General features: G+C 42.5%; 1 protein-coding gene across 2 annotated transcripts in view; it reads left to right on the top strand.

Moving 5' to 3' along the window:
* WDR72 (WD repeat domain 72) overlaps positions 1–23758 on the top strand; it is a 563678-nt gene that overhangs the window by 306606 nt on the left and 233314 nt on the right. For both annotated transcript variants that reach the window (XM_077263771.1, XM_077263769.1), the window contains exon 15: positions 13611–13816. In XM_077263771.1, the coding sequence (XP_077119886.1) occupies positions 13611–13816 (206 nt within the window). The remainder of the gene's footprint in view (positions 1–13610; positions 13817–23758) is intronic.

The following is a 23758-nucleotide window of genomic DNA, read 5'->3' as shown; positions in this document are numbered from 1 at the left end:
TGTATCAGTGATTAGACGACTTTATTCTTTGGGTTGGTGCGATTATAGCGGTACAAGATTTATATCTGTTTTTATGTTTGGCTGCTGTCACACACTAAAAGTTGCTTTTTATTGCCAAAACACGTCATTTTTTATCGATATCCATTCTGATTTTTGAGAGGTAGAATGAACGAAAACTAGCAATTCACGAATTGTTTGGTTTTTTTATGCCGTTCCTCATGTGGTAAAATTGATAAGGCAGCTTTATTCCTTGGATGAGTACGATTACAGTGGTACAACATTTATATAATTTTTTATGTTTTGCTGCTTTTCCACAATAAAAACTATTTTATAGAAAAGAAAATATATTTTTGCGTCGCTTTATTCTGACAGCTATAACTTTTCTATTTTTCCGCTGATATGGCAGCTTGTTTTATGTGGGACAAGATAAAATTTTTATTTACATTCGTCTTTTTGATTGTGTCTTATTACACTTTTTCTCTTTGGTGGTATGATAATAAAGAATCGTTTTTTTGCCTCGTTTTTTTTTTAAATTCTTACTGTGTTCTTGGAAGGGGTTAACTAGTGGGACACTTTTATAGGTCAGCTATTTCTGGATGTAGCGATACCAAATATGTGCACTTCTTTTGCTTATTTTTTTCCATAAAATTTATAAATATATATACTAGATGGTGGCCCGATTCTAACGTATCGGGTATTCTAGAATATGCATGTCCACGTAGTATATTGCACAACCCACGTAGTATATTGCCCAGCCCACGTAGTATATTGCCCAGCCACGTAGTATACTGCCCAGCCATGTAGTATATTGCCCAGCCACGTAGTATATTGCCCAGTGACGTAGTATATTACCCAGCCACGTAGTATACAGCACAGAGCCACGTAGTATATTGCCCAGCCCAAGTAGTATATTGCCCAGTCATGTAGTATATTGCCCAGTGACATAGTATGTTGCCCAGTGCTGTAGTATATTGCCCAGTGACGTAGTATATTGCCCAGCCACGTAGTATATTGCCCAGTAATGTAGTATATTGCCCAGTGACGTAGTATACAGCACAGAGCCATGTAGTATATTGCCCAGCCATGTAGCATATTGGCCAGTCACGTAGTATATTGCCCAGCTACGTAGTATATTGCCCAGCCACATAGTATATTGCCCAGCCACGTAGTATATTGCACAGCGACGTAGTTTACAGCACAGAGCCACGTAGTATATTGCCCAGTGACGTAGTATATTGCCCAGTGACGTAGTATGTTGCCCAGCCACGTAGTATATTGCCCAGTTACGTAGTATACAGCACAGAGCCATGTAGTATATTGCACAGCGATGTAGTATACAGCACAGAGCCATGCAGTATATTGGCCAGTCACGTAGCATATTGCCCAGCCACGTATGTCACAGGTTAAAAAATAAAAAATAAACATATACTCACCTTCCAGGGCCCCTTGTAGTCCTGTCGCCTCCTTCTCGCGCAGGCGCGCAGGACCTGTGATGACGTCGCGGTCACATGACTGTGACGTCATGGCAGGTCCTTCTCGCAGACCATCCTTGCCACCGGAACCTGCCGCTTGCATGGAGCGGTCACCGGAGGGTCGCGAGGAACAGGAAAGGTGAGTATATAATGATTTTTTAATTTTTTTATTATTTTTAAACATTAGATGTTTTTACTATTGACGCTGCATAGGCAGCATCAATAGTAAAAACTTGGTCACACAGGGTTAATAGAGGCGGGCGGTAACGGAGTGAGTTACCCGCGGCATAACGCGGTCCGTTACCGCCTGCATTAACCCTGTGTGAGCGGTGACTGGAAGAGAGTATGGAGCGGGCGCCGGGCACTGACTGCAGGGGAGTAGGGAGGGACTAATCGGACTGTGGCCGCTAGATGGTGGCCTGATTCTAACGCATTGGGTATTCTAGAATATGTATGTATGTATGTATATAGCAGCCACATAGTATATAGCACAGGCCACATAGTATATAGGAGCCATGTAGTATATAGCAGACAAATACTACGTGGCCTGTGCTATATACTATGTGGCTGCTATATACAAACATACATACATATTGTAGAATACCCGCTGCGTTAATACAGGCCACGGAGTATATAACAGTGGCCACGCAGTATATAACACAGCCCACGTACTATATAACACAGCCCACGCAGTATATAGCAGCCACGCAGTATATAACACAGGCGACATAGTATATAACACTGGCCACGTAATATACAGCACAGCCCACGCAGTATATAGCAGCCAGGCAGTATATAGCACAGCCCCCACAGTATATAACGCTGGCCATGTAATATATAGTACAGCCTACGCAGTACATAGCAGCCACACAGTATATAGCACAGCCCCCACAGTATATAACACTGGCCACGTAATATATAACACAGCCCATGCAGTATATAGCAGCCGCGCAGTATATAACTTAGCCACGTTAGTATATAGCACAGAGATGTAGTATATAACAGAGCCCACGCAGTATGTAACACAGCCCACGTAGTATATAGCAATGTGGGCACTATATGCATGGTTAAAAAGACTTAAAATTAAAAATAAACATATACTCACCTTCCGAAGGCCCCTTGAAGTCCTGGCGCCGGTGTGTGGTGCACGCGGCAGCTTCCGGTCCCAGGGTTGGTATGTGCGCAGGATGTGTGATGACGTCGCTGTCACATGACCGTGACGTCATGGAAGGTCCTTCTCGCATAGCATCCTTGGCACCGGAACCTGCCGCTTTCATTGCCGAGGACAGCGGGCGACGTCGGAGGGTGAGAATAACCTTTTTTTTTATTATTCTTATTTGTAACATTAGATCTTTTTACTATTGATGCTGCATACGCAGCATCAATAGTAAAAAGTTGGTCACACAGGGTTTAGCTGCGTAACCGGAGTGCGTTACACTGCGCTCTGGTAACACTGGCATTAACCCTGTGTGAGGGCTGACTGGAGGGGAGTATGGAGCGGGCACTCACAGCGGGGAGGAAAGAGCGGCCATTTTGCCGCCGGACTGTGACCTTCGCTGATTGGTCGTGGCAATGGTTGTGGGCGTTTTGCCACGACCAATCAGCGACTTGGATTTCCAAGACAGACAGAGGCCGCGACCAATGAATATCCACGACAGAAAGAAAGAAAGACAGAAGGACAGACGGAAGTGACCCTTAGACAATTATATAGTAGATATTCTGTCATTCATTATATGACTGGTAGGTAAACTTCATTCTTAATTTCTAGGGAAAATGGCAGTGATGCCACAGTCAACGCATGTAATGCTTTCAACTGTCTCTAAGTCTGTGTATCTGCCTATGGATTGTAGACCCACTATGCTAAGACTGCACTCACCCTGGTGGGGCGTATAAAAGCAGCTACCTGGTATTCACTGGAACCTCGAGTACTCTAGAATATGTATGTATGTATGTATGTATGTTGCGCTGTGAGTGGTGTTTAAATCCCGCACAAATATCGCTGATTGGTCGTGGCCGGCCAGGAGTAACCAATCAGTGAAGCATGTCTCAAATCCCGCGCCAATGCATGGGAGGACTGCGCCTGTCGGGGGTTGGAGGCGCATGATGTCGGGGATTCTGGGCGCAGGATGCTGGAGGTATGCACATGCTTGGCACAGCCGCAGCTCTGCTCCCTCTTCCCTGCACCCCTACTTCTCATTCGGGCGCCTCTGCTCCCTCTCCTGGGGGACCCTGCTCCTTCTCTCCGGTGCTACTGCTTCTCACTCGGGCGCCTCAGCTCCCTCTTCTGGGGGACCCTGCTCCTTCTCCCTGGCGCCACTGCTTCTCACTCGGGTGCCTCTGCTCCCTCTCCCGGGGGACCCTGCTCCTTCTCCCCAGCGCCACTGCTTCTCACTCGGGCGCCGACCCTGCTCCTTCACCCCAGCGCCCCGGCTCTCCACACACGCAGGACTCCAGGTGCCCACACACAATAGGTAGTCACAGGCCGGCGTCCTCGCAGTGCCCTCTGCCCCCCACTCTTTGCCCTCTCCCGGTCCCCAGCTTCCTCACTGCCTCCCTCGCTCACCCGGGCCAGTACACACTGTCCGGGGGACCCTGCTCCTTCTCCCCGGTGCCCTGGCTCCCGCGCCCCGGCTGTCCACACATGCAGAAACTCCAGGTGCCCGCACACAATACGTCGTCACAGGCTGGCATTCTCGCAGCCCCCTCTACCCTCCACTCTTTGCACTCTCCCGGTCCCCGGCTTCCTCCCCGCCTCCCTTGCTCACCTGGGACGGTACACGCACTGTCCAGACACCTCCACATTCCCTCCTGGTCGGTACACTGTCCCGCTCCTCTCTCCTGTACATCAGCAGAGATGGTGGAGACCACACCCCTTCCTGGAAATCCCGCGTCGCTGATTGGTCAGGGCCCAGTCGGCCACGACCAATCAGTGATGCAGGATTTCCGGGACAGACAATTATATATATATATATATAATATATATATATACGTACAGTATATATATACAGTTAGGTCCATACATATTTGGACAGAGACAACATTTTTCAAATTTTGGTTATAGACATTACCACAATGAATTTTAAACAAAACAATTCAGATGCAGTTGAAGTTCAGACTTTCAGCTTTCATTTGAGGGTATTCACATTAAAATTGGATGAAGGGTTTAGTAGTTTCAGCTCCTTAACATGTGCCACCCTGTTTTTAAGGGGACCAAAAGTAATTGGACAGATTCAATAATTTTAAATAAAATGTTAATTTTTAGTACCTGGTTGAAAACCCTTTGTTGGCAATGACTGCCTGAAGTATTGAACTCATGGACATCACCAGACGCTGTGTTTCCTCCTTTTTGATGCTCTGCCAGGCCTTCACTGCGGTGGTTTTCAGTTGCTGCTTGCTTGTGGGCCTTTCTGTCTGAAGTTTAGTCTTTAACAAGTGAAATGCATGCTTAATTGGGTTGAGATCAGGTGACTGACTTGGCCATTCAAGAATATTCCACTTCTTTCCTTTAATGAACTCCTGGGTTGCTTTGGCTTTATGTTTTGGGTTATTGTCCATCTGTAGTATGAAACGACGACCAATCAGTTTTGCTGCATTTGGCTGGATCTGAGCACACAGTATGTCTCTGAATACCTCAGAATTCATTCGGCTGCTTCTGTCCTGTGTCACATCATCAATAAACACTAGTGACCCAGTGCCACTGGCAGCCATGCATGCCCAAGCCATCACACTGCCTCCCGCCATGTTTTACAGATGATGTGGTATGCTTTGGATCATGAGCTGTACCACACCTTTGCCATACTTTTCTCTTTCCATCATTCTGTTAGAGGTTGATCTTGGTTTCATCTGTCCAAAGAATGTTATTCCAGAACTGTGCTGGCTTTTTTAGATGTTTTTTAGCAAAGTCCAGTCTAGCCTTTTTATTCTTGATGCTTATGAGTGGTTTGCACCTTTTTATTCTTGATGCTTATGAGTGGTTTGCACCTCTGTATTTACTTTCATGCAGTCTTCTCTTTATGGTAGATTTGGATATTGATACGGCTACCTCCGAGAGTGTGTTGTTCACTTGGTTGGCTGTTGTGCAGGGGTTTCTCTTCACCATGGAGATTATTCTGCGATCATCCACCACTGTTGTCTTCCGTGGGCGCCCAGGTCTTTTTGCATTGATGAGTTCACCAGTGCTTTCGTTCTTTCTCAGGATGTAACAAACTGTAGATTTTGCCACTCCTAATATTGTAGCAATTTCTCAGATGGGTTTTTTCTGTTTTCGCAGCTTAAGGATGGTTGTTTCACCTGCATGGAGAGCTCCTTTGACCGCGTTTACTTCACAGCAAAACCTTCCAAATGGAAGCACCACACCTCAAATCAACTTCAGGCCTTTTATCTGCTTAATTGAGAATGACATAACGAAGGGATTGCCCATACCTGTCCATGAAATAGCCTTGGAGTCAATTGTCCAATTACTTTGGGTCCCTTTAAAAACAGGGTGGCACATGTTAAGGAGCTGAAACTCCTAAACCCTTCATCCAATTTTAATGTGGATACCCTCAAATGAAAGCTGAAATTCTGAACTTCAACTGTATCTGAATTGTTTTGTTTAAAATTGATTGTGGTAATGTCTATAAACAAAATTAGAAAAATGTTGTCTCTGTCCAAATATATATGGACCTAACTATATATATATATATATATATATATATATATATATATATATATATATATAATTATTTAGTAATTGTTTTACATATTTTTCATTTTTTTTTACTTTTTTAATTAGTCCCTTTTTGCATTGCTATGCTTTATAAACTGTCAGTGCTGCACTGAGCCACAAACTTGATACACGATGTTCTGAGCATAGTGTAACAAATTTGCTAGCACTGGTGACAGCATCGAGTCATCAATGGCAATGATCGTCCCCTTGCGATGACGTAACAAGGGTGCCGATCGGAGGGCAGAGAAGGCTCCCTCCCTCTGCCTATCTTCTAAAAGCTGCGTTCAATATCACATAGAGTTAAACTACCAGGAGTAGTGCGGCCACCGCTCCTGGCAGTAAGTGCCGCATGTCAGCTATGATATTAGCTGAACACCTGGCTGCAATTGAGTGCACAGCTTCTGTGCGTTCTAAAATCACCAGGACGTACTCAGCACATCCAAGGTCGGAAAGCACTTCCCAACCATGGCATACTATGTATATCCAAGGTCGAGAAGGGGTTCAAGGGGTTGTCTGGTCTAAATTGATGTCTGCAGTCACTCTGTGTGATTCCAGAATACTGCATCCCCCAGAGCACTGTTCGCTGCGAAGATTAGCCAGATTCTGAGTGCAGTGATGTATGCGTTATGCATACTCCTGGCCAGAGCCCATCTAGTGGGCTTGAACTTGCTCCATACACTTGCATACAGGCCCACTAGACAGGCCATAATGTATACGTACCTGCCGGTCCCAAGTCATAAACTATTGGATCCTCACAGCACACAGTGCGTGCACAGGGGGATTCATAAGTCTCCAGTCACACAGAGTAACTGCAAACATCAATTTAAAAATGTTTAGAATTGAGAGTCCTCAGTGGTTGATACCTTTTAATGGCTAACTGAAAAGATGGTAACAAATTGCAAGCTTTCGAGACAACTCAGGTCTCTTCATCAGGCATAGACTAATACAAATTCTGAAGAATCACATATTTATGCACAACACAGCACAGAACAAAAAAAAAACACATGGATAAGACAGGTGGCATGAAGCAGAATTACCATGAGTGATAAACAGTTATGTCCGATAAACTATGTCCATAAATGTTGGGCCAGTTCTTAGATAAGGAATGTTTTATTGTCCTGATTGGGGTCTCTGTTGTGATGTCTTTCCTGACATCAATTTAGACAGACTTCTTTAACAACAATACAGACTCACCATAAAAGCAGATATTAACCAACAGTCCAATAAATAACACTGACAGACTTTTTTTTGTTTTCAAAAATTTAAAAAAGATCCCAAAATGATCCTATAGTTATCTGTTAGTTATTTCTGATCAGGCAGACTGTTCTTTGCAGAACACTGACTCAAGCTGAAGGTGTTGCGTTTTCCGAGTTCACATCATTCTGCTGTGACTGAGACCAGTAATTAGTAGTAGAGATTCATCGCACACTCTCTTTGTTAATTTGCAAGTGTATTCACACAATTTATTCCAACTTTGGAATAAATTGTGTGAATACACTTGCAAATTAACAAAGAGAGTGTGCGATGAATCTCTACTACTACTTATGGGACTATCATAGTCCGTTCCACCTGCACCTCATATTCTGGACCAGAGTGCACACCATCTTCTCCTTATCGTGAGACCAGTAATTGCCATATATATTCCATAATGCACTCTGCTTTCGCCCCACTATTACGCTTGATGGAACCAAAAGGGGCCAATTGGTGCTTGAATTTGTCATTACTATTGCCCTGATGGCTGCAGCTAGAGGTGGTGGTGGTGACGCTTCTGTTGTTGCCAGTGGTTCCCACATTCTTAGCTGTGGTATGATTTTTTTTTCTTTTACACTGTTCCATCCTTTGTCAATGTCACTTTTTCTTTTATCATACATTTTGTACAGCACTTAATGAACTTTTGACAATGCTTTCAAATCCAATTATTTAGCTATTGCCAAAAAGGAAGTAGTAAGAATTGCTAGGTATGTAAATGCAAGAGGTACAGCAAACCACAATACAGGCATGGTATGTACAGTTTTATAATTGGACTAGTAACACAACTGTGCAAAAACAGATATGTATAGTGAAATTCCAACATTTTTTAACATTTTTTCCCCAAAATTCAAACTTTTCCCCAAAATTTACCTGTTTAGAAATCACATCCAAAAAGACAGCAGATATAACAAGGTGCTTTATTAGATTGTGATGACTATCTATAAAATTTAAAATTTGGCTAGCAAAATAGTTGGGCAGAAAAAATGACTTTTGTTTGAGTCACCATGTGATGACAAACCCAGTTAAATGTCTGCATTTTGGGGAATTGTATTTTGTGTATGTACAAATCTACTATATAATTGTCTAAGGGTCACTTCTGTCTTTCTGTCTGTCCTTCTGTCTTTCTTTCTGTTACGGATATTCATTGGTCGCGGCCTCTGTCTGTCAAGTCGCTGATTGGTCTCGCCAGCTGCCTGTCATGGCTGCCGCAACCAATCAGCGGCGGCCACAGTCTGATTAGTCCCTCCCTACTCCCCTGCAGTCAGTGCCCGGCGCCCACTCCATACTCCCCTTCAGTCACTGCTCACACAGGGTTAATGCCGGTGGTAACGGACCGCGTTATGCCGTGGTAACTCACTCCGTTACCGCCGCTATTAACCCTGTGTGACCAAGTTTTTACTATTGATGCTGCCTATGCAGTGTCAATAGTAAAAACATCTAATGTTAAAAAATAATAAAAAAAATAAAAAATCATTATATACTCACCTTCCGTCGCCTTTCCCGCTCCTCGCGAAGCTCCAGTGACCGCTCCATACAAGCGGAAGGTTCTGGTGGCAAGGATGGTCTGCGAGAAGGACCTGCCATGACGTCACGGTCATGTGACCGAGATGTCATCACAGGTCCTGCGCGCCTGCGCGAGAAGGACCTGCCATGACGTCACGGTCATGTGACCGCAACACGGTCATGTGACTGCTACGTCATCAAAGGTCCTGCGCATCTGCGTGAGAAGGAGGCGACAGGACTACAAGGGGCCCTCGGAAGGTGAGTATATGTTTATTTTTTAACCTGTGACATACGTGGCTGGGCAATATACTACGTAGCTGGGCAATATACTACGTGACTGGCCAATATACTATGTGGCTGGGCAATATACTACATGGCTCTGTGCTGTATACTACGTCACTGTGCAATATACTACGTGGCTCTGTGCTGTATACTATGTCACTGGGCAATATACTACGTGGCTCTGTTCTGTATACTATGGCACTGGGCAATATACTACGTCACTGGGCAATATACTACGTGGCTCTGTGCTGTATACTACGTCGCTGTGCAATATACTACGTGGCTCTGTGCTGTATACTACGTCAATGTGCAATATACTGCGTGGCTCTGTGCTGTATACTATGTCACTTGGCAATATACTACGTGGCTCTGTTCTGTATACTATGTCACTGGGCAATATACTACGTCACTGGGCAATATACTACGTGGCTCTGTGCTGTATACTACGTCGCTGTGCAATATACTACGTGGTTGGGCAATATACTACATGGTTGGGCAATATACTACGTACCTGGCCAATATACTACATGGCTGGGCAATATACTATATGGCCCTGTGCTGTATACTATGTCGCTGTGCAATATATTACGTGGCTCTGTGCTGTATACTATGTCACTGGGCAATATACTACATGGCTTGGCAATATACTATGTCACTGGGCAATATACTACGTCACTGGACAATATACTACGTCACTGGGCAATATACTACGTGGGCTGTGCAGTGCAATATACTACGTGGACATGCATATTCTAGAACACCCGATACGTTAGAATCGGGCCACCATCTAGTTATATATATAATTATTCCTTCCTTTACAAAAGGGCTGCATAACAAGTGCAAAGACTCAGGACAGCCACTTATGACAATCAGGCACAACATCTCTAACACTGTTACAAGATAATTTTTTTATGTAAAAATATTGTGCTGCGGCTTTCTAGTGCATTTTTGAATGTAGAAAAATTTGTGTAACTGCAATTTTAGTGTGGCAGGACAGATGCCAGCTCCAACATGATACAGATTAAAAACACTCTTTCACTGCTGCTGGTACCTCTCCTATCTCTTTTGCCCTATCAATTCAATGACTGTATTATTCACTCTGAGGTGTATATAGGTTTTCTAGCACAGGGGCAAGAATTCAGTTTGGCGCCCCCCCAGCACACATGCGATTTGCACACTTAGTCATGTACCAACGAGCTCCTCTCCCTAATGCTCTCAATGATCAGTGAAAAACTGAGAGAAGCAGGAAGAGAAGCTCGTTATCACAGGGCCATAAGTATGAAAGTGGCATATGAGTGAAGTGTCCATGTGATGACTACTGGAACCTGCAGATCTGAATCCTGACATTGCAGGCTTCTGAATTCTCACAAATAATGCACTGCACACTTTTAGGATTCTCCTTTGCCGGTGGGCAGTCATGTCAGCACAAGTATGTGATTTGTATACTTCTGGCCACATTCCAACTAGACTTGCCCGGCCTCACTCAGTTCATTTTCATTGAGTGAGGCCACGCATGTCTCGTCAGCACAAAACCGCATGAATGTAAATCACCAGCAAAAGAGAATCTTAACAGCGTGCAGTGCGTACTGTGAGAATTAACAAGTCTGCAATCACATAGAATGACTGCAGACTCATCACAAGCCTGGACAACCGCTTTAATGCTCCTAACATAAATAAAAAGATGAGAATTAGTCAGTATCGCAAAAAACATTTACATCCAGGTATCTTCATAGATGATGTTGTATCTGCTTCTTTTCTTCATCTTGTCCAGACCCCATGATGAGTTTTCTCATCCACAGCTCGTCTCTGCAAACTTCCATCTTCTCCACTCTTTTTCAGAAAATGTCCACATGATGCCCTTAAAGAAAGAAGTGTCATTATATTGCTCCTGAATAGAACATTGCCACTCACTAAAATATGACTCCCACATTGTCCCTCTTATGGCACGTGCTCTTTACACTAATCTTTCCATTCCATACTGGCCCCCTCTACACACTGTCTTTTCACACTGTGTCCTCCCTATAGGGCCCAGTCTCTATACTGTACTCTGTCATCACACTCCCCCTCCTTGGTTTACTATCCCCTCCTGGCTGTACCCTTACACTGTCTCCCCATGCTATGCCCCCACTACTCAGTTTCTATTCTGTGCCCACTCACTTTTCTCCCCCCATTCTGTCTCCTAACACTATTCCCGTTCCTCCTTATACTGTCTCCTCTCACATCCCCCCTGTTCACCATACTGTTTCCTCATATATTTACTTCCTCACTTTCTATACTGCCTGCTCATACATACCCCTCACACATACCCCCACTGTGTTTGCACACTTCCTATCACCCTCACTCCCCATACTCTGTCCACATACATTTTTCACATCACTACTCATACTGTTTCTGCATACATTCCCCCGTTCACTCCCCATACTCTCTGCACCCATCCCCACTCACCATACTGTGCATACTGTGTCTCTGCACCCATCACCCCATACTATTTCATCATACATGCCCCCCATTCTCCTGTACTGTTTCCTCATACATGCCCTGCATCTCCCCCTTTGCTCCTCATTTTGTGTCCTCAAATTTCCCCACACACATTAAATCCCCCATCCCCACTCCAAATCTCTCCACACACATTAAATTCCCCCATACCCACTCCAAATCTCCCCACACACATTAAATCCCCCCATCCCCACTCCAAATCTCCCCATACACATTAAATTCCCCCATACCCACTCCAAATCTCCCCACACACATTAAATCTCCCCATTTCCCGCACAGTCCGTCATCATTCCCCCATTCCCCACACAGCCCCTCATCATTCCCCCTTCCCCACACAGCCCATCATCATCCCCCCATTCTCCACACAGCCCCTCATCATCCCCCATTCCCCACACAGACCCTTATTATCCCCCATTCTCCACACAGCCTCTCATTATCCCCCCATTCCCCACAAAGCCCCTCATCATCCTCCCTTCTCCACACAAATTTCTCACACAGCCCCTCATCACTCCCACATCACCCCTTCTCCACACAGCCCCTCATCACCCCCCAATTCCCCACACAGTTCCTCATTATCCCCAACTCCCTACACAGCCACACATCATCCCCATCATCCCTTCTCCACACAGCCCATCACCCAATTCCCCACACAGCCCCTCATCACCCCCCAATTTCCCACACAGCCCCTCATCATCCCCAACTCCCCACACAGCCCCACATCATCCCCCATCATCCCTTCTCCACACAGCCCATCACCCAATTCCCCACACAGCCCCTCATCACCCCCCAATTTCCCACACAGACCCTCATCATCCTCCTATTCCCCACAGCCCCTCATCATCCCCCATTCCCCACACAGCACCTCATCATAATCTTCCATATGCAGCCTCACTCAAGTAACATCAACTTCTTTCCAAAATCCATCCTCAGAGAGCTCACACTGAGTCCTGGGTCCTCATTCCCATTTGTACAAGGGTCCATGGTGCAGCCCTTCAGTCCTTTCCTCACAAAGCTCCATGGTGTAGCCCCTCAGTCCTCTCCTCACACAGTTCCATGATGCAGCCCCTCATTTCCCATGTCTCTTCTCCAGCAGCCTCAGGAAAATGCAGCTTCCTGCTATTGGGTCTTCAGTGGACTGAAGGGGGCCCCGCCCCTTCTGGTGACATCATCGCCTCAAAAAATCAACCATTCTAGTCCCTACCATCATAGCTTCAATTCTACTCATGTCTGTAAGATGCGAGTACAATTGATCACTGGGAGCTGGTGTGCTGCAAGCTTCTTTGTGCCGGCTGTCAGTTTGACTGCCGACACAGAGAACAGCCGACTCCCAGTCCCAGTGTCAGAATGCAGCTGCCGCGGGAGACACTGTGGACTGCTGCATTAGTTGGCTTGACTGCTCCCCCCTGCCGGCTGCACCTGGGGCACATGCCCCGGCTGCCCCCCTAGATATACTGTACCTCTGTATTCACATATTGCTACAATTAACTTTTTCACTGCTGCAGTGGTAAAGCACATTACATGTCTAGAGTATTGTGCAATGCGTTAAGACTTTCACTTCCAATCTCTATTGTTGAGCTGTGAGTTTTGATGTCCTCTCACTATCTTAAATCACCCTAAAATGGTTACTGCATTTCCTGCTAAGGCTTTTTATACAGACTGTGGTATTCCTTCCTGTCTGGTATACTATGCAATGTGATACCTATAAGAAATACTGGAGCAACCTGTGTATAGGCAAGCCTTCTGTGGCTAATGCATTCTTCTGAAATATTTAAAAAGGTTTTGGGTATACAGTATTTTATGCAATTTTATGAAACTTGACTTGAATTAGATTTGCATTGAATCAATATTCTCATCTCTAATAGGCATTGGTATGAATTAATGGTTTTATTTTTTTACAGGCACTTTAGAACGCCATGAAACAGGTGAGATGGCAAAAGCAATCCTTTCTGCTTGTGATGATCTTGCCATTGATATGAATGACTCCATGGTAACCTCTTCTCACGAGACTCGGCGTCACAATAGAACAACCTTCAAATCATCAAGCTCTCACAAACTTGGAGCCCTGACCCATAATCTAATGCATCATGAGAAATCTTCAAACAAAGTAAGAAAACTGTAAATTGTGTGCTATTAATGAAATTATAAGCCCAGAAGGATTTCCGGTTAAATGGAAATTCCAAACTTTGAAAAAAAATCCAAGACAAGTTTACATCTCTTTTTGTTTTGCACAATGGTTTCATAGTTCTTTGACGGTCTTTGTTTACTTGGACATATTGGTAACCATAGCAACTAATCTTGACCGCATTTGTGATGTCAGTATGGACAGTATGTTTTAAATTCGACATGTCACTACTAAGGCCGAATGAACAAAAAATAATGGGAGGGGGAACATAGAACCAATGAGGTAGAAATAACTAAATAATTGAAAAATAAATACACAGAGATTATAGTGGAGCTGTTAAGGCTAACTAGTAACTCAAGCACGAGCTTGTTGATGGTCAAGAACGGCTAATATTTATACAAATATACCATATTATATATATATATATATATATATATATATACACTGCTCCAAAAAATAAAGGGAACAATAAAATCCCACATCCTAGATATCACTGAATGGAATATTCCATTTCTAAATCTTTATTCATTACATAGTGGAATGTGTTGAGACCAATAAAACCTAAAAATTATCATTGCAAATCATAACCAATATCCCACGGAGGTCTGGAATTGGAATGATGCTCAAAATCAAAGTGGAAAATCAAGTTACAGGGTGATCCAACTTCAGTGGACATGCCTCAAGACAAGGAAATGATGCTCAGTAGTGTGTGTGGCCTCCATGTCCATGTGCCTGTATGACCTCCCTACAATGCCTGGGCATGCTCTTGATGAGGCGGCAGATGGTCTCCTGAGGGATCTCCTCCCAGACCTGGACTAAAGCATCCGCCAACTCTTGGACAGTCTGTGGTGCAACGATATTTTTTTAGATGGTGCGAGACATGATGTCCCAGATGTGTTCAATTGTATTCAGGTCTGGGGAACAGTGAGGCCAGTCCATAGCTTCAATGCCTTCAACTTGCAGGAACTGCTGACACACTCCAGCCACATGAGGTCTTGCATTGTCCTGCATTAGGAGGAACCTTAGGCCAACCGCACCAGCGTATGGTCTCACAAGGGGTCTGAGGATTTCATCTCGGTACCTAATGGCAGTCAGGCTACCTCTGGCGAGCACATAGAGGCCTGTGCAGCCCTCCAAAGAAATGCCACCCCACACCATTACTGATGCACTGCCAAACCGGTCATGCTGAAGGATGTTGCAAACAGCAGATCGCTCTCCATGGCATCACCAGACTCTGTCACGTCTGTCACATGTCCTCAGTGTGAACCTGCTTTCATCTGTGAAAAGCACAGGGCGCCAGTGGTGAATTTGCCAATCCTGGTGTTCTGTGGCAAATGCCAAGCATCCTGCATGGTGTTGGGCTGTGAGCACAACCCCCATCTGTGGACGCCGGGCACTCAGACCATCCTCATGGAGTCGGTTTCTGCTGGAGGTCATTTTGCAGTGCTCTGGTATTCCTCCTCCTCTTCCTCCTTGCACAAAGGCTGAGGTAGTGGTCCTGCTGCTGGGTTGTTGCCCTCCTACGGCCCCATCCACGTCTCCTGGTGTACTGGCCTGTCTCCTGGTAGTGCCTCCAGCCTCTGAACACTACACTGATAGACACAGCAAACCTTCTTGCCACAGCTCACATCGATGTGCCATCCTGGATGAGCTTCACTACCTGAGCCACTTGTGTAGGTTGTAGAGTCCATCTCATTCTACCATGAGTGTGAAAGCACAACCAACATTCAAAAGTGACCAAAACATTAGCCAGAAAGCTTTGGTACTGAGATGTGGTCTGTGGTCCCCACCTGCAGAACCACTCCGTCATTGAGTGTGTCTTGATAATTGCCAATAATTTCCATCTGTTTGTATTTGGACAACAGCATGTGAAATTGATTGTCAAACAGTGTTGCTTCCTAAGTGGACAGTTTGATTTCACAGAAGTTGGATTTACTTGGAGTTATATTCTTTTGTTTAAGTGTTCCCTTTAATTTTTTGAGCAGTGTGTGTATATATATATATATATATATATATATATATATATTTATATGAGAAAAAAAAAGAAAAGCAGCACAAAAAAGTAACAAAAAAGTGGGTCTTTTTAATGCCTGAACGGCGTGGCAACGTTTCGGATTTTCCAATCCTTTTTCAAGCAGTGAACATACAAATGAAGTGAGTATATATAGCTGTTACACATGTTGCTTATTAATTTGTTATTAAAAGATTATTCACATTTATAACATTAATATCAATATATTTTATATTACAATAAAGTGCATCCGCATATATTTTTCTCAGATAAAAAATCATCCTAAAGTGACATTTATCAAATAAAGTGCATCGTGACTGTGAATTAAATATATTAAATGATCAATTAAAATCTCACAGATGTCCCAATCTATTGTAAAAGCAAATCAGAGACGTACTTACAGGCATAACGCCACATGTATTTCGCTCTCGGCGTCTTCCTAGAGTCACTGCGCATGTCTGTGACATCTAGTTGAGGAAACAAGGAATTATGGTCGGCGCCTGCGCACAAATGTTCTAAAAACATCAGCGCCATCTTGGAAAAGGGAAAACACACTGACTACATGACGGAAGAAAAAAAAAGTCCAAAATAAAGAGCGATGTATAGACTTTTACTAAGCGCTGACCTCTCAAGTTAATGTTAGATGTAATATTAACCTTTTTGAGTTTAATAATCATATATTTGTTTGACTGGTAAAAGCACTATTAATATACTTATATAAAGGCACCCACAACATCCTTAATAAACAAGGATGTTGTGGGTGCCTTTATATAAGTATATTAATAGTGCTTTTACCAGTCAAACAAATATATGATTATTAAACTCAAAAAGGTTAATATTACATCTAACATTAACTTGAGAGGTCAGCGCTTAGTAAAAGTCTATACATCGCTCTTTATTTTGGACTTTTTTTTTCTTCCGTCATGTAGTCAGTGTGTTTTCCCTTTTCCAAGATGGCGCTGATGTTTTTAGAACATTTGTGCGCAGGCGCCGACCATAATTCCTTGTTTCCTCAACTAGATGTCACAGACATGCGCAGTGACTCTAGGAAGACGCCGAGAGCGAAATACATGTGGCGTTATGCCTGTAAGTACGTCTCTGATTTGCTTTTACAATAGATTGGGACATATGTGAGATTTTAATTGATCATTTAATATATTTAATTCACAGTCACGATGCACTTTATTTGATAAATGTCACTTTAGGATGATTTTTTATCTGAGAAAAATATATGCGGATGCACTTTATTGTAATATAAAATATATTGATATTAATGTTATAAATGTGAATAATCTTTTAATAACAAATTAATAAGCAACATGTGTAACAGCTATATATACTCACTTCATTTGTATGTTCACTGCTTGAAAAAGGATTGGAAAATCCGAAACGTTGCCACGCCGTTCAGGCATTAAAAAGACCCACTTTTTTGTTACTTTTTTGTGCTGCTTTTCTTTTTTTTCTCATATTGTTGGAGCCGCTGGAATACTGGCTTGGAGAGCTTGGCACTACAAGTGTGGTAATATGATGCTGTTCTAATTTTTCTAATATATATATATGTATATATATCTATATATATAATTGTCTAAGGGTTTTTCCGTCTGTCTGTCTGTCTGTCTGTCTGTCTAGGAAATCCCGCGTCTCTGATTGGTCGAGGCCGCCAGGCCTCGACCAATCAGCAACGGGCACAGCATGGCGACGATGATGTCATAATGGAAATCCCGCGTCTGATTGGTCGAGGCCGCCAGGCCTCGACCAATCAGCGACGGGCACAGTATCAATGTAGATGTCATAATGGTTGCCATGGCGACGATGATGTCATAAAGGTTGCCTCGACCAATCAGCGACGGGCATAGTCTGCCGCGAATTCTGGAATCATCATTGTCCATATACTACGGGGACATGCATATTCTAGAATACCCGATGCATTAGAATCGGGCCACAGTCTAGTATATATATATATATTTATCTTTTGTAGCCCAATAATGCTACATTGCTAGGTAAGTAAAAGTAGGTTTGGGATTGGAAAGGAATATGCAGCAACTGCGTGCATTATTGTCATGAGGTGTACGTTTGATAATTTGGACAAGGTATGCAAAAATGTAAATGGATGAAGAGATCTATAAGTTAAAAATTAACTTTTATTTGTAAGGATTTAAAGTGCAAGAATGAAAAATAACAAAGCAATGTGCCTCATATAGAGGACAGTCCAGGCTACCTGAAACTAACACTAAATACAGGTACAATATATGAATGCTAAGTAGGACTGAATCACAAACTAGCAAAACTGATAGCCCCTTTTTGGTCATTTGCTTAGTAGCTACCTCAAAATGAGTAATGAATTAAATGACTAGCTCAAAGCCATAACGAATGAAGGTATAATGTTTATGAGATAAAGCTGGAGTGCAAGGAGAATACTGAAACCTATTATGCTTACCACATGTAAAAATGTATACAATGCTTGGCCCAACAGTTTGTATAGTAATATCTACTATTGAGAAGAGGCCTGCCAAATAACTTTAGACAGAATCAAAGAAAGTGCTACAAGTAGTAAGGACCGTGCCTGCAATAATAAGAGACCGATTCACCTTGTTATCAGGAGCCTGGAGTGATGTCCTCTCACCCCGACGCACTTTTCGCCACTGGCTTCTTCCAAGGGCGTGGCTAGGTGAAGGGCAGTGAACTATTTATGCGAGTGCGCAGCCTATGAGAGTGGATGTCAGACAGCTGAGGGTTGCAGTACCCAGCTGTGAGTTTTGCCTGGCTAGTTAGAAAATATTTATTTACAGCACAGGAGCGGCTGATGAATACTCCCATCCACCGCTTCTGCTCTCACTGTTCTAAGCCACAGCAGGTGTCGGATGATGGGATCAGTAGTCCCATCAGCTGACACCAGTGACCAGAGGTAAACTTTATACCTCCGATCACAGCTGAGCGCTCACACTGTCTTTTGACAGTGTGGGAACCACGGCTCTCTGACCGGCGGGGATGATTCACCACCGATCATAAGCAGTGTTTGACGCACTGCCATGCACATGACAGTGTGACAAACACCCAGTGTTCGGGCAGCCGAACCCGAACATTACCACGGACTTCCTGGTGAAGTCTGTTTTCGGTGTCCATGTCCGAACAGTAGGTGTTCAGTGCAGACGCCGAACTTTGCTGTTTTGGTTCACCCATCTCTATTCATAATCCATGATTATACAAACAATTAAGGTGGTATGTATTTTATATATTGAAATATATAAACATATATATTACATATATATAAAACATATATATATATATATATATATATATTAGTGAATCATGACAATGTGTTTAAAATGGGTAAAGTGAATAAACAAAGTGGCAAATGCAATGTGAAGCCTATATATAACATACACCCGGTTATAAAAAAAACTCTTGATAATACTATCTGCAAATACACTGCCATAAATGCAGAAACCATTCAGCCATAAACAAGTAAAGCAGGGAATGAGCTACCTGTTAAGTACACAGTCTCTTTATAATATTAAAGTGTACTGTGAAAAAAAGGGGTAACAGGATATCCACACATCTCCAGCTACAGACACTGAATGAGGCACTTGATCTCCATTTTGTCTGTCAAGCCATGCCCCTGGGGTTGGAATATGTGAGCGGTCATTCCCACCCATCAATTATGACTGCTTGTTAAACCCGGCTCTGGAATGGCCTAATAACTCTCTCAGCATTATATGTGCTACCACATTCTTCTGAACTCACATCACTGCAGCTAACAGCCACGATGACATGTATCTTCCCTCAAGGACTCATCCGGCGGCCATCTTACATACCGCCCCTCTGCCCAAAGCTGGGGGGGGCTTGGCACCTTCTGCCATCAAGCAAAGGACTCTAGACAGGCCTATGCTCCACATGGAAATAAGGTTAGTTAGCTACTGGGTGTGGGGCTGAATGCAGCAACCTTACACTGAATGAGGAACTTGGTCCTCATTTTATCTGTCAAGCCAGAATCCCTGGGGTTGGAATATGTGAGCAGTCATTCCCACCAATCTCTTAATACTGCTCATAAAATTTGGCTCTGGAATTGCCTAATAACTCGGACAGCACTATATGTCCTGGAGCATGCTTCTAAGCTCACATCACCGCAGCTAATAACCGCGGTGACACATATCTCCCCTTAAGAACCCATCCTGTGGCCATCTTACTATATATATATATATATATATATATATATATACTGTATGTATATATATATATATATATATATATATATATATATATATATATATATACACACACAGTTTGTGGAGGTTGGCTCACTGCCTTATCATGGATTTCTACAATGTTTTTAATGGTCCCAGGATGGTCCGAAAATACAAACAATACTCAACCACTCAATTGGCACCTCTCCTGGGTTTTGCTTCCACCATCACTCACTGGGATCATTGCTTTCCTTGTGGTAGCTAGAAGAAGTATTTCTTCCAGATTGGATGGAATATGAAGACTGCGTCCATAACATAATGTTCTGCCGGAGCTAGTAGAGGAAATAGGCAGCGCAGCAGCGGATGCTGGCAGCGCATCGGATGAGGATCACCGCTGGTTTGGTAGATGAGTTTTTATTTATTTTTAATAATTTATTATAAAAAGGTTTGTACTTAAAAGCATTTATGGAAAAATGTTATGTCATGATTTTAATTATTTAAATTAGTACAATGCTTTGGTCCTGGGAAAATTCTGCATTTATTTTGTGTCGTACTGTAGCAAAATCATGATTTAACTGCAATGTGCAAGCACAGCTTTAAGGTGATTGTTTTAACCTTTGTTCTTGTTATACTGTTTTTGATGTATTAATTTAGCCAAATCCAATAGTGGATTACAAACTGAAGAAAAGTAGAAAGAGAACACTTTATCCTGCTTTTGCACTTTTTATTTTATTTTTTTAAAGTGAAGACAAAAGTGATCAAATATAGCTGTGTGCTGTCATATTATGGTACTAGATGCGATTATTGTCTGCTGTTTTGGAGAAATACTTATATTCCACATGCAATGACATTTCTGAAGGATTTTTTTCAGAACCTTATGCTTTGCTATTCTTCTGCAATTCCTTCTAGAAAATACTGAATAAATTGACATTTGAGTGTTACCATTATGGGATTCAGTGTTCCTACAAACTATGATACTGTCCAATCAGTGATACCAGGGTAACAATGTGTAAAGACAAGCCCATTTGACAGGAACAATTTCATAGCACCCACTTGTCAATTTATTCATACATATTTAGAAATGGCAATAGAACAGTAAAATACTACTGCTCTGAAAATAGCCTTCAGACTCCTTAGATTATATGAGTAATATAATAATTTATTAAAACAGACATATCTGTGAGAGTCTGAGAACTTTAACCCAATATAAACATAATCGATATTTGAATGCAATCTAGGGTTACATTTTAGGCAACAATCACCTTTTATTTTACATTTTCAATGAATAGATATTTTATGAACCTGTTCAGAAGGTGATCCAGATTGTACAGTACATACTCCAACCTTGAGCCCTTAGCACTCCAGACATTTTCAATTACATCAACTTTACAACTTAGGAACTGGATTCTGGAAATGATTGTTGAGCTCAGCAAATCTCTGTCCTTTTGTTTACTTCCAGGATACAGAATTCTCTAGTGGAAAAAAGTATAGACATAGTAGATTATATTAGTATCTTGCCAACATCTGTGTCACAATGTGTCTTAATACTGCGATTTGTCACGCCACAAATGAGTAACAACTGATATTGAAGTGACTCAAATTATCTCTAATTATTATCAAGGGCCAAGTTAATGACCATCTGTGCCAACTGATATCACCAGACTTGTGAGTAGTAGCAGATGATGGCATGGCATTAGTTAGAATAGTTTTACTTCATCCCGTAGCACAAGAGTCAACGTCAAACCAGTAAATGATTGTGCTAGAAGTAAACATTTTAATTTTCAATAATCTTCTCGTTTAGGCTTCATACAAAACCATGTTGGGTATGCAAATTACAAATGCCTACAGTACTTCCCTAATATTCTTTGTCAACTTAGTACCCTGTCAAGTGCTAGAGCCTTAAAATGAGATGCAAAGACGGGATTAGATCCTGACATCATCGCAAAATATACAACTCATGGATGAAGCCATAATATAGCCTTGTGCAATTGGGCCCAAGATACAGTGCCCAATACGGAAACTGCTTTGTGCACCATATTTTAGGGTGACATGTCCAATATACTGAATGTGTATTTACTGTCAAATGTTCAATAAGGTATGCTGCTTTTTATTTAAATGTGAAGTGATAAAAAACTGCATAAAACATTGGCACCCTACCAAGTGTTTTATGTGCTGGTATGCATGATTCCTCTAATAATGCATTACCTCCATATTTAGACTCTGTGATGCAGATCCAATGTATGGTTATGCACATGAGACCTTAGAGAAGATTTTGGGTCCCTTGAAGGACAGTTTAAATTATAAAGTGTGAGCACTGAGTACAATATATGCCCAGTATAAAGTCAAAACTCTGTTATTATTGATGATATCCAATTGATTTATATTATGACTCCCAAAGCACATTCATACGGGTAACGTGCAAACCAGGGAGACAAATACCTGAACCTGACATATCCCTGCTCAGATGAGGAAAAGCCCTTCTCTGTCCCTGCCTAACTGCAGAGGTTGGCACCCTAAGGTAGCATAATGGTGGCCCACACTCAATGACAACTTACTCCAAATGTCCTTTGCAGATTCTAGTATCCCTATGGTTCGCTAAAGAGAAAAGGAATCACACTCAAAGCAACTGCAACCAACACAAACTAAAGCACAATGAATGAGTCCAACAAAGTCTATCACCAGCCCAGCAGGAAACATTAGTAGGGAAAGGGATTTTAAGCTGCACCCGAAAGTTGATAGGGCAGACAAACAGGGCAGAGTAAATAAAAAAGGTGCTTAGCTGTGGCTAAGTGGAAAGAGATGCCAACCACAGAACCAAGTGTTCAAATCCAGAAGCATGACAATTTATGGCCCTAGATTAGCTGAGTATGATTTTGTGTGTATTTTCTTCCCATTGTACAATCAATATGTCTTTTTATATTAATCATCAGACTCCATTGACTACAGTGAAGAAAATCATAATAGAAAGCATTTGTTTTTTATAGATTCACTTTTTTCAGTGTTTTTTTCTTTCTGTTGAGGTTAATGGAATTGTACTATCCCTTCTTCATACTTATTCATTAGAGTGTCAATTAACGCTTACAGAACGCTTTACCTTCTTGGAAGATGCATCTGCAAAATAATAAAAAAAAGCCTTTATGGGACTATTGCCTCCTGAAAATAGAAATGTATGCATTTATAGCATACATAACACAGGTCACTACGTAGACGCCTCACATATACATTGCATGGATGTTTAGCCCTAATACAATGCTATATCATTATCCGTATGGTAGCAATGAACGTTTTGCAGGTTTTATTTAGTACGTTCGTACAAATTCTACTATACCACATGGCGTTAAATGCTGCAGAGGACAATGCGGGGGCAATGTGCTTCCTCTGGTTATATCTCACTTACTGCTGTTGTCATGCTCTCGGAGAGACCTGCAGGTTAATCTATGCAGATTTGCGTCTCAATGCAGGAAGAGGCTTGTTCAGCACAGCTACACTTCAAAGACTTTGCTGTGTCACAGTATTTGTGCTCATGTAAATCTGGGTTACAAAAGAAGAATGCCTCAATTTCATGGTCCCCTGTCCTTTCTTTTTTCCGTTATTGTAGTGCACGTGCCAAGTGAACTCCCAGTAACAGAAGGCCACTGCTTGGCCTTGTGTGACAAATGCAGTTGACACAAGATCCATATTAATGTTGTCAAGCATCTTTGATGTATCTAAGCAGATTTTAATTAATTT

This window comes from Ranitomeya variabilis, chromosome 5 (assembly GCF_051348905.1).
Source record: "Ranitomeya variabilis isolate aRanVar5 chromosome 5, aRanVar5.hap1, whole genome shotgun sequence".
NCBI classification, from domain to species: domain Eukaryota; kingdom Metazoa; phylum Chordata; class Amphibia; order Anura; family Dendrobatidae; genus Ranitomeya; species Ranitomeya variabilis.
The sequence above is the reverse complement of the archived record's forward strand: the minus strand, read 5'-3'. Positions and strand labels throughout refer to the sequence as shown.